Source organism: Grammomys surdaster, unplaced genomic scaffold, assembly GCF_004785775.1.
Source record: "Grammomys surdaster isolate TR1022 unplaced genomic scaffold, NIH_TR_1.0 310, whole genome shotgun sequence".
Classification (NCBI taxonomy): Eukaryota; Metazoa; Chordata; class Mammalia; order Rodentia; family Muridae; genus Grammomys; species Grammomys surdaster.
Window position 1 is genome coordinate 248,351 of NW_021604729.1, and position 16,344 is coordinate 264,694.

General features: G+C 38.7%; 1 protein-coding gene and 1 non-coding gene across 2 annotated transcripts in view; both read left to right on the forward strand.

Moving 5' to 3' along the window:
- Positions 1 to 5,120: 5,120 nt before the first annotated feature.
- Ms4a13 (membrane spanning 4-domains A13) overlaps positions 5,121 to 16,344 on the forward strand; it is a 26,553-nt gene continuing 15,329 nt past the window's right edge. Inside the window, exons 1-5 of the mRNA XM_028777535.1 lie at positions 5,121 to 5,313; positions 6,335 to 6,450; positions 8,099 to 8,239; positions 14,022 to 14,078; positions 15,427 to 15,546. Of these exons, the coding sequence (XP_028633368.1) occupies positions 6,400 to 6,450; positions 8,099 to 8,239; positions 14,022 to 14,078; positions 15,427 to 15,546 (369 nt within the window). The 5' untranslated portion in view covers positions 5,121 to 5,313; positions 6,335 to 6,399. The remainder of the gene's footprint in view (positions 5,314 to 6,334; positions 6,451 to 8,098; positions 8,240 to 14,021; positions 14,079 to 15,426; positions 15,547 to 16,344) is intronic.
- On the forward strand, positions 8,754 to 8,874 carry LOC114629528. Its single transcript, XR_003712684.1, has one exon. It is a non-coding gene; the product is annotated as a small nucleolar RNA SNORA26 (small nucleolar RNA).

The following is a 16,344-nucleotide window of genomic DNA, read 5'->3' on the forward strand; positions in this document are numbered from 1 at the left end:
ATCATTTTCAACAAATGGTGAGGCTTCAACTGGAGGTCAGCATGTAGAAGAATGCAAATCGGCCCATTCTTATCTCCTTGTACAAAGTTCAAGTTCAAGTGGATCAAGGACCTCCACATAAAACCAGATACACTGAATCTAATAGAAGAGAAAGTGGGGAAGAGCTTCAAACACATGGGTGCAGGGGAAATCTTCCTAAACAGAACATCAATGGCTTATGCTCTAAGATCAAGAATTGATAAATGGGACATCATAAAATTGAAAAGCTTCTGTAAGGCAAAGGACACTGTCAATAGGACAGAATGGCAACCAACAAATTGGGAAAATATCTTTACCAATCCTCCATTCGATAGAGGGCTAATATCCAATATATACAAAGAACCCAAGAAATTAGACTACAGAGAACCAAATAACCCTATTTAAAAATGGGGTACAGAGCTAAACAAAGAATTCTCAACTGAGAAATATCAAATGACTGAGAAGCACCTAAAGAAATGTTCAACATCCTTAGTCATCAGGGAAATGCAAATCAAAACAACCCTGAGATTCCACCTCACACCAGTCAGAATTGCTAAGATCAAAAATTCAGATGATAGCAGATGCTGGCAAGGATGTGGAGAAAGAGGAACACTCCTCCATTGCTGGTGGGATTGCAACCTGGAACTACCACTCTGGAAATGAGTCTGGCGGTTCCTCAGAAAATTGGACATAGTACTACCTGAGGACCCAGCTATACCACTCCTGGGCATATACTCAAAAAATACTCAAACATTTAACAAGGACACATGCTCCACTATATTCATAACAATCTCTTTTATAATAGCCAGAAGCTGGAAAGAACCCAGAAGTTCTTCAACAGAGGAATGGATACAGAAAATGTGGTACATTTACACAATGGAGTATTACTCAGCTATTAAAAACAATGACTTCAAGAAATTTTCAGGCAAATGGATGGAACTAGAAAATATCATTCTGAGTGAGGTAACCCAGTCACAAAAGAATACACATGGTATGCACTCACTGATAAGTGGATATTAGTCTAAAAGCTCAGAATACCCAAGATACAATTCATAGACCACATGAAGCTCAAGAAGAAGGAAGACCAAAGTGCGGATGCTTCAGTCCTTCTCAGAAGGGGAAACAAAATACTCAAAGGAGGAAATATGGAGACAAAGTGTGGAGCTGAGACTCAAGGAAAGCCCATTCAGAGACTGCTCTACCTGGTGATCCATCCCATATACAGACACCAGGCACTGTTGCTGATGCCAAGAACAGCTTGAGTCCGATATAGCTGTCCCCGAGAGGCTCCACCAGAGTCTGACAAGTACAGAGATGGATGCTTGTAGCCAACCATTGGACAGAGCATGGGATCCCCAATGGACGAGTTAGAGAAAGGACTGAAGGAGCTGAAGGGGTTTGCAACCCATAGGAATAACAACAATATCAACCAACCAGGCTCCCCAGAGCTCCTAGGGACTAAACCACCAACTGAAGAGTATACATGGAGGGACCCATGATTCCAGCTGCATATGTAGCAGAGGATGTCCTTGCCAGGCACCAATGGGAAGAGAGGCCCATGGTCCTGTGAAGGCTCAATGCTCCAGTGTAGGGGAATGCCAGGGCAGGTATGCAAGAGTGGGTGGGTGGATGAGGGAGCACCCTCATAGAAGCAGGAGAAGGGAAGATGGAATAGGGGGTTTCCCAAGGGGAAACTGGAAAAGGGGATAACATTTGAAATGTAAATAAATAAAATATCCAATAAAAATATATTCTCTAATGAGATACTAGTTACTGACTTACAAATTTATTTCTTCCTTTTTGGCATCTACACTGTTAAGGAAATATGCTGAGTGCTGCATACTGTTTATATTTCTGCTTTTTAATATTCTTATGATGCGTTGACTTTTTTAATGTTGAAGATGAAATATTTGAGAAAGTTAAGGGCCTTCCCTACACCCATCTGTCTTATTGATAGTGGAGCTGAGAATCTTACTCCAGCAATCTAAATGGATCTCCAGAATTCATACTCTTACCCCTTACATCCTCCACGCCATTCCTAGAAAGGCTCTGGTTCCTGACAGTCCAAGGTTTGTGTAAAGAATACTGTGGAGAAATCACAAGGTCTGGGGATGGTTCTCTGCACCCGTTTTGGCTGTGTCTGCTCCCCAGCTTAGCTTTCTCATCTGTGAAAACAGGACTATAACCTAGATGTTGGAGCGTGGAGCACTGAATGAGAACATGAAATGACACTTGGCTGAGATGTCCACATCAGATTCTCAAGCGCTGCTGAATGACTGGAGGAGCCAGAGGAATATGAAAACTATAGGTGATAGGTGTAGTGATCATCTACAAACAGGTATTATAACAAGAGTTTGCCTGGAGCATGGCTGAGCTGGTAGAGTTCATTTTTTTTTTTAAGAATTAAGCCAGGTGTGATTCAGATTCATGGTTTTTTTTTTTTTTTTTTTTTGGTTTTTCAAGACAAGGTTTCTCTGTATAGCCCTGGCTGTCCTGGAACTCACTCTGTAGACCAGGTTGGCCTCGAACTCAGAAATCCGCCTGCCTCTGCCTCCCAAGTGCTGGGATTAAAGGCGTGCACCACCACTGCCCAGTAGATTCATGGTTCTTACAGAGTTGGATTCCCAGCACCTACACAGTGGCTCACAACCTTCAACAACCAGTTCCAGGGAATCAGACACCCTCTTCTGACTTCTGTAAGCACTGCACACATATGGCACAATACCCAATCTAGACAGGCTTATCTCTGCTTTCTTAAGGGAAAACCCCCAGTTTTTACACAGACAAAATATATGTTTTGTCTTGTGTACCTGTGAGACAAAATTCCTCATAGCAATTTGGACAAGGTTTTATTTTATGAGGGCTGACACTCAACAGGATCCAGATGGTGGACCCCAACAAACAATGATAGAAAGGACACTACAGAAGGCATGGTGATTCCAGTATGTTCTTTCATAATGTCTTTTGTATTCTGGGAACCAGTTCAAGATAAGTTAAAAATATGACCAACATAAAGAAATATTTAAAGTTGCAAAGGTTAAAGGTAAGCCATACTGCTGCTCAGACTATTACTCCCTGGCCCCTTTTCATTATAGGATGTAAATCCAAATGATAAAGATAAAAAAGACAAATTTCCAAATTGGTACCAGATAGAGACAAATCAATGGTTTTTAATGGCCTGTGTCATGACCACATGAATTTAGAAGCACTGATGTATACTTACTGTTTCTGTTGGTTTAGCTAGCTTCTTCTTGCCTACACCCATGTTAAATATCCATTTGGGCCCATGTAACAAAATGATCAAATCCAAGTTAGTTTCCAGATAGTGTTAGTTACATTTTAAATAAAAGGAAAAGAGACACAATCTTGGCAGTACCTGACAAGAAGGATGCATCTGTTTCAGAACTGACTCTGTTTGAGAGTCCTACTAAATCTGTAACTCTCAAGTTGAAGATGCGTTTAACTTTGTTATTCTTTTATACATAAAACATAGAGGAACACTAATGTTCCCGTGAGAACACTAATGTACTGTATTACTCAAGGGTACATCCGAACCAGGGCCTGTGAGATGGCTCAGCAGGTAAAGATGCTTGTCACCAAGCCTAAGTTGGCTCCTCCATGGTGAAAGGAAAAAACTAACTAGCAAGTGGTCCTTTAAATTCAACACACAACATGGCGCACACACTGAAATAAAAAAATGATAAAACTAATAGCTCTTAATGATATAACAACCAGTACACAATTCAAACAGTAAGAGAACCTTAGCATTTTATTTTCTCTTATTTGAAAGGTCTTCAGAATTTCAATGTAAAGAATTTAGCTATGATGTTAAAAAACAAAGCTACTCAGTTTCTAGTCCATTTTTTAATACTATAAAAAGCATGGGAAAGAGCTCAGTAACTTTAAAGCCTCATTGACTCTTTTGAGTACTTAAGCCTTAGGAGTGTTAGAAATACTTAGAAAAAATATTTATAAAAGGACTATCTTTTTATATTTTTATATATAATACATTATATGCTATTATATTATACCACATAGTATATTAATTTTAAAAGCTCTATATAAATATAATATATACTTAATGCATATTATATATCATATATTATAAATATATAATACATATATAAATATGTATAATGCATATTATATATCATATAATATAAATATATAAAAATAATATAAATATATATTATATACACATACATTAAAATTAAATATATATATTTGTATATTTATAATTTATATGATTCATATAATTTTTATATTTATAATTTATATAAATATATAATTTATAGTAAATATAAATATATAAATATATTTAAATATATTTATATGTACATATCTATTTTTGTGTATATTATATAATATATAGTGTGATATAAATATATAAATATATATTATAAAAAGATTATCCTTTATAAAAGGATTATCATCCACTAAATATTTGCAATGTAAGCCAGAGTTTTAAATCTTCCAGGAATAAATGAAAGCTCACAGTATGCTGTAGTTGAAGGAGCATCTTCTGCCTAGGGTCTTTAAGCCCTCAGGAAGTCCTCTGTGCTTGGCAGGTGGCCTGTGCTCACCAGAGAAGATTGGTTTTTCTCTCAGTCTCCCCATTTGCCCTCCAGGATCAGAGTATTCTATCTTTTCTCAGCTATCTATGCTTCCTTACGTTTTTCTTCACAAACGTTGAACTACTGTCCCATATCAAAAACAAAACCAATAAGGTGCAGAGAGCCTGCAAAGTAAAACGTCCTCAGCGGGTGAGTCAAAGCAGTCATTTTGATCGTTTCCTAAACAGTCTCTTCATTAACTTCTTTAGCCATTTAGATTTGGAGGAGGGTGGAGGAAGAGTAAACTATTAACTCAGATACTTGCCTTTTTACAACTTGAAACCTTCTGAAGTGTGTGGTAAACGATCAGGTCTCTGTCACCATTCTATCTTGGGAGAAGTATCCCTGAAGAGGTAGTGTTCGAGCGATGTCCAGGGAAGCCATTACTAGAACCTCCAGAAGACTGAGGTGTTGGACCAGGGCGTGGCCCGCAGGCCCCAGTGAGTCTGCGCACTGGTTCTCATCCCTCTGCCCTGAGAGAGGGCTGTTGCCCTTGACAACTCGGGCGCTTGAGGAGCTTGACAACCACCTGGGAGCTAGACTGGGCACTGCTGCCTCTGATAGCTATGCAGCCAGGTCTAGCGCTGAGAGCACCATCCACTGTGATCCTTCTCTTCAGCCTGTGCCTGGGCCTGATAGGGTGAAACTGGATCCTTGGGACTTGGGACAAGTGAAATGTGAGGTAACAGTGTGCCTCTTTACTTTTGCTAAACATCAAAATGGACACAGTCTGAAGAAAGGGGGTGAGGAGAGAGTGGGTGGGCACGTCTCCATTCTCCATCTTTTATACCCTCTCGTTTGACCTTTAAAAAAAAAACTTTATTTTTATTTACTTTTTGAGATGTGGGGTCTCACTACGTTGCCAAGATTGCTCTTAAATTCCTGGGCTAAGCAATCCTCCTGCCTTGGCCTCACAAGTAGCTGGCAGCAGCTATTCATTCTCGTCCACTCCTTCTAGATTTTATCTAGCACTGACTGCTGGTATATGGGTATATCATGAAGTGAGGAGGATAGTAAAATATTTAACATGACTATAACATCAAGATTCCCCACCAGTCGCCTTAAGTAAAGCATTCACTGTAAATATCAGTCAGAAAAGGGGGAAGGGAAAGTGGGGGTGGCTGAATGCATATGGCCAGGGAATTAATTAAGCAGGACTGGTCTCGAACACTTGGAAATGACCTTTTTAGTTTCTGGGGACTCAAAGTGATTTGAAGTTGAAAATTAAAAGTTGGAACATACTGTGGCAGGAATTATGGGCAAAGTGTTAAGATAAACATCTGAGTATCTAGCTTGTACGTCAAGCAGGCTTTGGGGAAAGGGATACTGCCAGTTGTTAAGCTATGAAAGGAAATGCAAAGTATGATTAGCATTAAGTTGATTGTGGATATAAATAAATCATTGAAGCTTTACTGAAATTCTCTAATACTATTCTCTTGTTGACCTTGATTTTTTTAACATCTAGAAACACTATTAAGTAGTAAGAAATGACTTGTACAATATATCAGTGTTTCCTAGTCATTGAAAGAGATTTTTTTTTAAATTCTGGAAATTTAGGTACACTTAGGGCTATGATAAGTTAATGTATAAAAAGAAAAATGCTGTGGCCTCTGAGTTTGCATAGGTTGTTGTCAAACACTAAGAATCAGATTATGAGTTTTCTCTGAGAGAGAGCATGCATATATGTTTGTGTTCTTTTGTAGAAGTTTGATAATAAAGATATCACCGAAGATTAGAAACAAAAACAACCAGAGGAAATTCTCAAAGTATGGGATGTAGAAATACAAAAATATCTTCATCAAATACTGTTGTTTTAGGGGTGAGTGTTGTGCTTTCCCATTACTGAGATAAAGTTCCTTCAGAGTAACTGAACAAAAGGGGGTTTGGTTTTGGCAGATCATTCTTGAAGGGATTTTGTCCAGCATGGTGGGGAGGATATGGCAGCAGGCAGAGGAGCACAGGCAGTGGGAAGAGGAGGCTTTGGACTTGCTGGTTACATTGCATCTGCATTCAGGAATCAGAGAGTAAACAGGAAGTGGGACTGGGCTACAAAGCCTCAATTTCCACCTCCAATAGCGAACTTTGCTCCAGTGACTCTCCACCTGTTTGTTTATTTGTTTGTTTGTTTTTTGAGACAATGCAAATGGACCCAAGTAGCAAGCTCGTGAAGCCATTTTAAAATCTGACAAAATAGACTTCAAAGCAAAGCTAATCAGAAGAGATAGGGAAGGACACTACATACTACATCCTCATAAAAGGAAAAAACTACCAACAATACTTTGCAATTCTTTTTTTTTTTTTTTTTGAGACAGGGTTTCTCAGTGTAGCCCTGGCTGTCCTGGAACTCGCCGTGTAAGACCAGGCTGGCCTCGACTCAGAAATCCGCCTGCCTCTGCCTCCCAAGTGCTGGGATTAAAAGCATGTGCCACCACTGCCCAGAGGAGTCTCCATCTCTTAAAAGATTCAACAACCTTCTCAAACAGCACCACCAGCCAGGGCAAACATGGGATGAATCCTATGGAAAGCATTCCACACTCAAACCATAGCAGTAAAATTCCGCTCTGATTGACTAAAACCAATCTTTTAAATGATGTCAATTTTTTAAAGGGTGATCTCTGTATCTGAATAACTAAGAGGCAGAAGTTTTTTTGGTTTTTTGTTTGTTTTAAATCATGCTGATTGTGTTGTGCAGCTTTTGCCTGGTCTCCCATCCCTTCACAAAGAATCATGCAATGAGATAGGAGCATGTCAACTAAATTACCACACCCAGGGAAGTCCAGCAATCTGAATGCATTACCTAATTTAAAAGCATCCATATATTTGTTACTTTAAAAGAGGTCTATCACTGATCTCTCTTAATCACTGTACTAATGAGTAGGATAAATACACCGCTCTATTCCACTATAAACCTGTGAGATTAAAGCTTACCTAGCACAATTAACAAACTCCAAGAAGTTAGGAAAGTCACACGATTTCACAATGAGCAGGGAGAAAACTGTTTCAGTTTTTCCTTTGAATTTTTAGACCATGCAGACCAGCTGTCCAAGCTGCTGCACAGCAGTTCTTAGCTCTGTGGTGACAGACTACTCTGGGAACAGAATGAAATACCTTAATCTGCTCCCAGATTCACATGCGTACTACCATCCTTTGCAATCTGGTTGGTTGGTTGGTTGGTTGGTTGGTTGGTTGGTTGGTTGGTGAGACTTTCTAAAACCCAGTGACAAGCTCTGAATTAAGAATTGTTTTTCAATATGAAAACTTGAGCTTGTCCCTCGTACACCAGAAGACTTCTTCACAAGCTTTGGCTTATCCTTCCTGGACAGATCCTATGATCCAATGAGAAATCCATAGTTGATGCATGACCAGTTTACCTCCATCTCTTATAAAGATGTTAAATGCTTCTTATGTTTATTGAAACTGTGTTTCCATTGCATCATTTCAATACTAACAGCTCTCTTTTCTCACAGGTTGTCCAGATTATGATTGGTATCTATCATGTATTCATGTGGTATTTCCTATTGCTGTTGTATATGGGACAAATTAAAGGAGTATTTGGAACTTATGAACCTTTAACTTACAAAATGGGAACTTCTTTATGGGGACTTGCTGTGAGTAGAATATATTTGTGTTGGTTTTTATTAATTTAGTAAATAATATTGATTCATATAGTGGTTGGTAGGAGCTAGTTTCTAAACAAAGTTTTCAGAAGAATCATATAACCAAATGCCATTTGCTGACTTATTCAATTTCTTCTCTCAACAAATATGTATTAACAACCTTTCCTCTACAAGTACTATCTAAGAAATGTAGTTAAGAGAGTAAATGGTAACCACAATGTAGGCTATATCCCTAGTATGTCAAAGACAAAGACGCTTAGCCACCACATCCATCAGCATGGTTAACCAGTTTTCAGGTTTGCCATTGCCTATACTCTGGTGTGGTTTCTAGGAAGCCACTGGGCAGAAGGAAACCTTGGAGTGTGGGGATCCCTAGAAGTCAAAGAATATATCATAAGACATAAAGGAAGATCAGCTCTTTTGTCTTCTATTTATTTGCCAGTAAGAGAAAGGTTGAAAACTGACTCCTGGTAACCATCATAAACATGACAAGTTGCCCTTTCCTGTGCCCTTCTAAGGTTGTCATGGTACTTTAAGAGGCTAACACAGAAGGGTAAAGGAATTCTCCATAAAACCCAGAGAGGAAAACTTCACCTCCTCTTTGGATCCTGTCTGGAGTCACAGATGAAAAAAAAAAAAGAAAAGAAAGAAGAAAAAAAAAACATGACAAGTAATTTCAGTAAAATGATGGTGTCAGACCTAATAAATTGAACTTTATTAGGAACATGGAATGAGAGCTGATGAGATTTTTGTATTTATTTTTTCATTGGCTTTTTGATAATTCCATATGTACAATGTGTTTTAATCATATCTACCTGACTCCCTCCCTCCAACTCCTCTTAGAACGCCTACCTAACACATCGCCCTTCCAACTTCATGTCTCTTTTTTCCTTCATGTCTTTTACTGGTGTGTGTGTCAGGGCAGGGGAACCAGAATTTAAAACAAGAAATGACATGAGATAGTAATAATAAGAGAAATGTTGCAATCATGTATTTATGTTGGCAGGAAATAGCAAATTTTAGTGAACAAATAACTACAGTCATGTTCTCCAGTGATAGTTCTCAATTAGTATTAATTTTGCTCCCTTAGAAAATGTGTCATAGTATCTGGAGATGTTCTTCATTTTTATATCTAGTGAGCAAAAGACGAGGATGCTACAAAGCACCTTATAATGCATAGAACATCAATTGCAAAGAATTGTAACCCTAAATGTAAATAGTGCTAAGGCAAGATAACAAGAGGAGAACAATTAATAAAAAACAGAACATATTCTCATTGGACTTGGAAGCTTGTGGAAGATTTCCTACAAACGCTTCAGGTGTCTCAATGTATCAGAAAAAAAGATAAGAGCTGAAAGTGGGGGTAGTCATGTGGACCAGCTAGGAGAGGAGAGAGTGTGAATTTACCATCTAGGAAAATGGAGAGGCTATGTGCCTTATAGGAAAGTAATTTGATCCTTACACAGCATCAAGGACTCAAGGTTAAGGAACATGACTTTGTAGTGAGAAAAGTCTTTACCCATGCCCTGTTCATCTGCATGGATGCAGGTATGAAGTAGGAGTAAAACTACATTTCATCAGGATTGTGATTAAAAGATTCCATTTTATACAAGTTTGCACTCCTACCATCAACGGAGGGTTGTTCCCCTTGATCCTCACCAGCATGTGCTGTCCCTTGATCTTAGTCATTCTGATGGAATCTCAGGATCATTTTGACTTGCTTTTCCCTGATGACTAAGGACAGTGAACATTTCTTTTAGTGCTTCTCAGCCATTCAAGATTCCCCTATTTAGAATACTCTGTTTAGCTCTGTGCCACATTTTTTAATTGGGTTACTTGGTTTGTTGGTGTCTAACTTCTTAAGTTCTTCATATATTTTGGATATCAGCCCTCTGTCAGATATAGGGTTAGTGAAGTTTTTTTTCCAAGTCTATAAGCTGCTGTTTTGTCCTATTGACAGTGTCCTTTGCCTTACAGAAGCTTTTCAGTTTCATGAGGTCCCATTTATTAATTGTCAATCTTGGAACCTGAGCCATTGGTGGTCTGTTCAGAAAGTTGTCTCCTGTTCCAATCCATTCAAGGCTACTTCCCACTTTCTCTTCTATTAGATTTAGTGTATCCAGCTTTATGTTGCTGTCTTTGATCCATTTGGACTTGAGTTTTGTGGAGGGTTACAACTATGGATCTATCAGCATTCTTGTACATGCAGACTTCCAGATAAACCAGCACTATTTGTTAAAGATGCTTTTTTCTAGCCACTGTATGGTTTTGGCTTCTTTGTCAAAGATCAAGGTCCATAGGTGTGAGGGCCTATTTCTGGGTCTTTGATTCTATTCTATTGATCTGTACATACTCAGGGAAAGAAGAATGTATACACATAAATTACTAAGGATTAAATAATTTAGGAGAGACCTCAGAAGGTCAAAAAATTAAAATCATCTAGAAAAGGGTAAGTGACTAAGCAGCCAATTGGTGACCTCAAGCACAGGGATGGCAGATGACAGAATCATAATCACTTGTCTCAAACCTAGGGAAAAAATATTGGTGAAAACACAATTGGGGGAAAAACATTTTCCTTGAACAAAGATGGCCTGCTGGCTGTCACAGAAGGGATCAAGAGGTCACTGGAAGAAATAGCAACCTCTAAGACAACTGCCTTTATCTGTATGCAAGCTCAGGGTGTCTAAGGACAAAAATCTAAGAAGCTCATACTGATAAACAGTCCACTGCCTCATCAATAAGAAATGGTGTACTTGGCTTATAAATGAAAAGCATATGGAAGGAGAAAATAAAAAGAGAAATAACAGAATTTTCAGACAAAACTCAGAGAAATTATTTGTATCCCTTTGTGTTTCAGTTCATGCTATAAAAATAACTTATGGGGAAAACTAGAGAGGCAATTTGGTCAGCAGAGTGTTTGCAGAGTGTTTACTGCACAAGCGTGAAAACTTGGATTTGACCCACAATACCCTTAGAAAACCAAGCATGATGTACACTTGTGATCTCAGCCCCAGGGAGGTAGAGACAGGATAATGCTGGTACTCAATGATCAGCCAGTCAAGCCTATTCAACAATCCTAGATCCCACCAAGGGATGTTGTTCCAAAAAAATAAGAAAGGAGAGAGAAAGAGAGAGAGAGAGAGAGAGAGAGAGAGAGAGAGAGAGAGAGAGAGAGAGAGAGAGAGAAAAGGATTGCTCCTGAGGAATGACACCCAAGTTAACCTCTGGCCTATACACACACACACACACACACACACACAGCACCACAGCACACAGCACAACTAACATTTTCAGTAAAATATCTAAACTTTTTAAATGTAACCCAATGCAGAAATTATCATTTAGATGATAAACTTTGAAAGACATTTTCTAAAGCAAATGTTTGCTAATAAGTTGGAAAACACTCCAATAAAAAATATCCTATAAGATATACTCCGTTTATGTACTAACTTTTCAAAGAATAAATAAAATACTTTAGAAATAATGTAAATTTTAATATTTTCATAGATATTTTCATTATATTTCCTGTGTATTTGAGTTTTGCCTACATGTCTACGAGTCATATACATGCAATGCCTGAAAAAGCCAGAAAAAGGCATATAGATTGCCTGAAACTGGACTCACAGATGGTTATGAACTTCTATGCGGGTGCTGGGAATCAAGCCAAGGTCTTCTGAGAGAGTAGCCAGTGCTTCTAACCACTGAAGCATCTCTCTAGCCTCTGGTTCAATATTTTAAATAAAAGATAAGTCCTAACTTTGGATCTAAAATGAAGATACTTTCATACTCTGGTCCTGAGACGATTCTTATTCTCAGTTTACCCATCCTTAGTAGTCCCATCCCTTCTGTCAAAATCAAGAGCAAACTGTACAGGATCAGTCTCCTGGTAGAACTGTGTGAGCCTCAAAGTTTGTCCTTCCCAAATAAAGTGTGGAGCTTGAGAGGAATCTCTGCAGAAGAGGAGGTAGAAAGAATGTAAGAGCCAGAAGTGGTTGGCAACTCTAAGGAAACAGCATTCCCAGACACAACAGAGGTACTGTACATATGAACCCACAGAGACTGTGGCAGCATGCACAAGATCTGCACAAGCTCAAGCTAGACTTGCATTCTTGATCTCAGCATTGAGAAGGGGAAGTAGACACCACGTCCCACCCCTGCCAAGAAGCTATTTGTGATTGATGCCTGCTGAGAAAGAAAAAAATCAATTTTCTTCTATAGAGTATATCAGTTACTGGGTATATCAATCACACTCTTGGTTAGGCCTCATACTTGGGAGTAGCTGGACTACACAAAACAGACTCCATGCTTTTTGCATGCTTTTATAGTGATGCTGTTGGCTTGTTGTTTTGTTTTGTTTGCCATTTTGTTTTAGGGTGGTGTTTTTGTTTGCTTACTTGCTTGTTTGACTGAGGAAGAAATGACATCAAATTGGATGGAGAACTTGGTGAGGGAGAAGAATATGATCAATATATTATATGAAAAATTAATGTTATTTTTTAAAAGTATGGAACATGTCTATTACTTTTCAAATAAGTAACCTTTGCCAAAATTGCTGAAACAGAAATGAAGAGATGGTTCCGTGGTTTAGGGTGCTTCCTACTCTTGCAGAGGACCAAGGTTTGGTTCCCAACACCCGTACCATGGAATTCACAACTTCAGTTCCAGGGTATCTGATACCCACTTCTGACCTCTGGACTGACTAATGACTTCAAGAACTGATGGCACACACAAAGATGCACATAAACAAAAATAAATAAAACTTTAAAAAGACCAAGAATATTTCAGGGAAATTATGTAGCCTGCTTTTACATAACACAGCAGTGTTTTGTACTTCCTAGAAAATGAAAATCCTGAAAGGAAATAATGGAATGTCGTTTAAAGTATTTTTTATAAAAGGCAAGGTGACTGGGAAGATGACTCAGAGATTATGAGTACTTTCTCTACATGCAATCATAATGACCTGACTTCAAATCCCTAGCACCTACATAAAAAGCCAGGCATGGCTGCACATAACAGTAACAGCAGCAGTGTGAGACAGGCAAATTCCAAGCGCTCAGTGGTCAGCTAGCCCAGCTGAAACAGCAACCTTCCAGTTCCCTGAGAAACCCTGTCTCAAGGCAGCAAGGTGAGGAGCAAGAAAGGCAAACCGCTCTGCCTTATACCATCCATGTATGATTAAAGGCAAGCACCTTCCCTGCACACCTGTGCGCATAAACCACACACATACACCAGACATGCACTCATGTACAAATGGATAAATAAAAAAAGCAAAAATATGGGCACCCTGTGGCCTTCATGGTGACTATAGCCTCTCAATGAAGAGGCTATTTTGTACAGTCATGGTGTCCAATGGGTTTATGGGTTACCTTTTCCACATCTAGATGTGTACACAGTTATTGCAGTCCCTGGTTTCTTACTAGAAGTAGAAGTTGGAACAGCACCTAAATGGGTTGTATAAAAGGAATCATATAATCAAACTTGACTGTGGGTTCAGGAGGGTTTAAGAACCTATTACCATATACTACAGCCTCAATCCTTCCCTCTGTCCCCTGCTTATGCCTCTTGTGACCCTCCTGTTACTTTCAATACCTGTCATCTTTTGAAAACATTATTACCTCATAATGGAAGCTCATCCCAACCCCTTATACTAAAACTTCTGTATTTTTACTGTTAGAATTCTGAAAATAATTGGCCTGGAAGATAGAGTTGTTCAAAATATGCTTAAATTGCTGAACATTATCAGTGAGTATTTACCAATATGTTTTGTGTCTAGTTTGTCATTTCAGGAGCCTTCACAGTAAAAGCAGCAAAATATCGAAGTAAATATATGGTAAGTTGAAATTTTGGGGATGTCTCTAGTATGTGCTTTTACAAAACATAACAAGAGGTTTGAATGAAAAGATAATGTTGGGGCCGGAGAGATGGCTCAGCAGCTAAGAGCACTTAAGGCTCTTACAAAAAACCTAAGTTCAGTTCCCAACACCCATATTGGCTCACAACTTCCAGTAACTCCAACTCCAAAAGATGTCTCCCTCTGAAGGCCTCTGAAGGCAACTGCACTCACATGTACATAAATACACACACACACACACACACACACACACACACACACACACCTTTACAATAAAGAAAAAATAGCCTCTAAACAATAAAGGAATCTACCATCTCTAAAAAAATAAATTAAGGAAATAAAAACCTGAGATCAGATTACTTAATGTAGACTGGATACACTAGTTAACAATCACAATGACCTTCTGCAAAAACATCTAAGTTTAAATAATTTTGTTTGAATTTCAACCCTTAAACATTGCCTGAATGTTATTAAATTTGTTTATAGGATCTAAAACCTTTCTTCTGTGTGAACATTACTGTGCTTTAATAGTTCATTTTCTGGTCTATCCTCTTTGGGAATACAGTTGTAATTTGTCTCAAAGTAGGGAATTTTCCAAGGGGGGAACAATCTGTCCATAGTATAAGTGGAAAATGTTTAGAATTAAAAATATTAGAATTTTAGACCTGAAAGACACCTTAGACATCAATTGATCTTATCTTAAAGTTTTACACATTAAGAACTCTGGGAACGGATAGATGGCTCAGGAATAAGGAGCAATGGCTGCTCCTACAGAGGACTCAGTTCCACCCACCTTCCAGGACCAACATCTTGGCTCATAGCCATCTGTAATTCAGCTTCAAGTGGATCGAACACCCTCTTCTGTTCTCTGTGAGCACTGCATGCCTGTGATAACACTGACAAGCATCCAGGCAAAACATCCATAAGCATAAATAAATATCAAATCAAAAAAAAATGTTCTGATGTCTGTCATGTTGGCAGATGGTCCCAGATAATAAAAACCTAGGATTCAAACATACTAACTTGTGTTTGTCTTTATGTCTACAAGTAGTCTTACAGCTGACTCACACGATTATAAAATACAAAGGTTTTAAGAACTGATAGAATTCAAAAATTGGCAGCATCTGATAATAAATTCATGTTACATATAAGATTTCATGTAAACCAGGAACAATGGCAAGCATAAGCATACTTTGAAAGCGTCACAAACTAAAACAAGTTTAAACTAGATTTTAAAAGTAAAATAAAAACAGATAAACAAAAAAATAAAACATATCCAAAGTACTTTTTCTGAATATTGTATGTTTATTCTGTGTCTCCTTTTCAGCTTCTCTGTACTATGTCCATGAACATACTCTGCATAATTATCACGCTCATTGCAGCCAGCCTAACAATAGTGGAATTGGCTCATTTCCGTTCTGTATCATACAGGAATTATGGACAAGCAGTAAGTAACTGATTCTACAGAATCATCTTTTTTTTTACATTTGCAATACTTTGAAAGTTTAATACAATATAGTTTGATCACAGTTACCATCCACTTTCCCTCAACTCCATTCAGATCCACCCCCATCTCCCTATTCCAATTTCATTTTTATGTTCTGTTTATTTCAATAACCTGTGGAGACTATTCTGTGCTGCCCTTGTGCCTACAGGTGAGAGGCCATCCCTCTGGAGTGTGATCAATCTCCCTAGGGCTACACACTTAAAGAAAACTGGTTCTTCTTGCCCTGAAGCTGTCAACTGTCAATAAACCCTCAGTTAGGGATAGAGACTCCTGAGCTGTCTCTCTCCAACCTCTTCCATGCTAGAATATTGATCGGTTTGATCTTATGTGCATCTTGTTCAGGAAAACACAAGTGCTGTGAGTTTGTGAGTCCAGCAGCCCCAGCATGTCCAGAAGACCCAAAGATCATGGTCCTCTGTGACCTCTGCCTCTTAACCAGCTGTTTGTCTCCTCTTCCAAGGTGGTCCCTGAACCACGTGTGCGCGCGTGTTTGTGTGTTTGTGTGTGTGTGTGTGACATGTATGTCAAGGCCAGAAAATAACTTCAGGTGTCATTTCTCAGGCATTGACCATCTTTGATTTTTGAGATAAGGCCATTAGCCTCAAACTCCCCCAAATAGGCAAGGCTATCTGGCTAGTGAGCTGTCTCTGCCTCCTCAACACAGAGTGTGCACTCTCAATAGCCCCTCCTACTCTCTCTCTCTCTCTCTCTCTCTCTCTCTCTCTCTCTCTCTCTCTC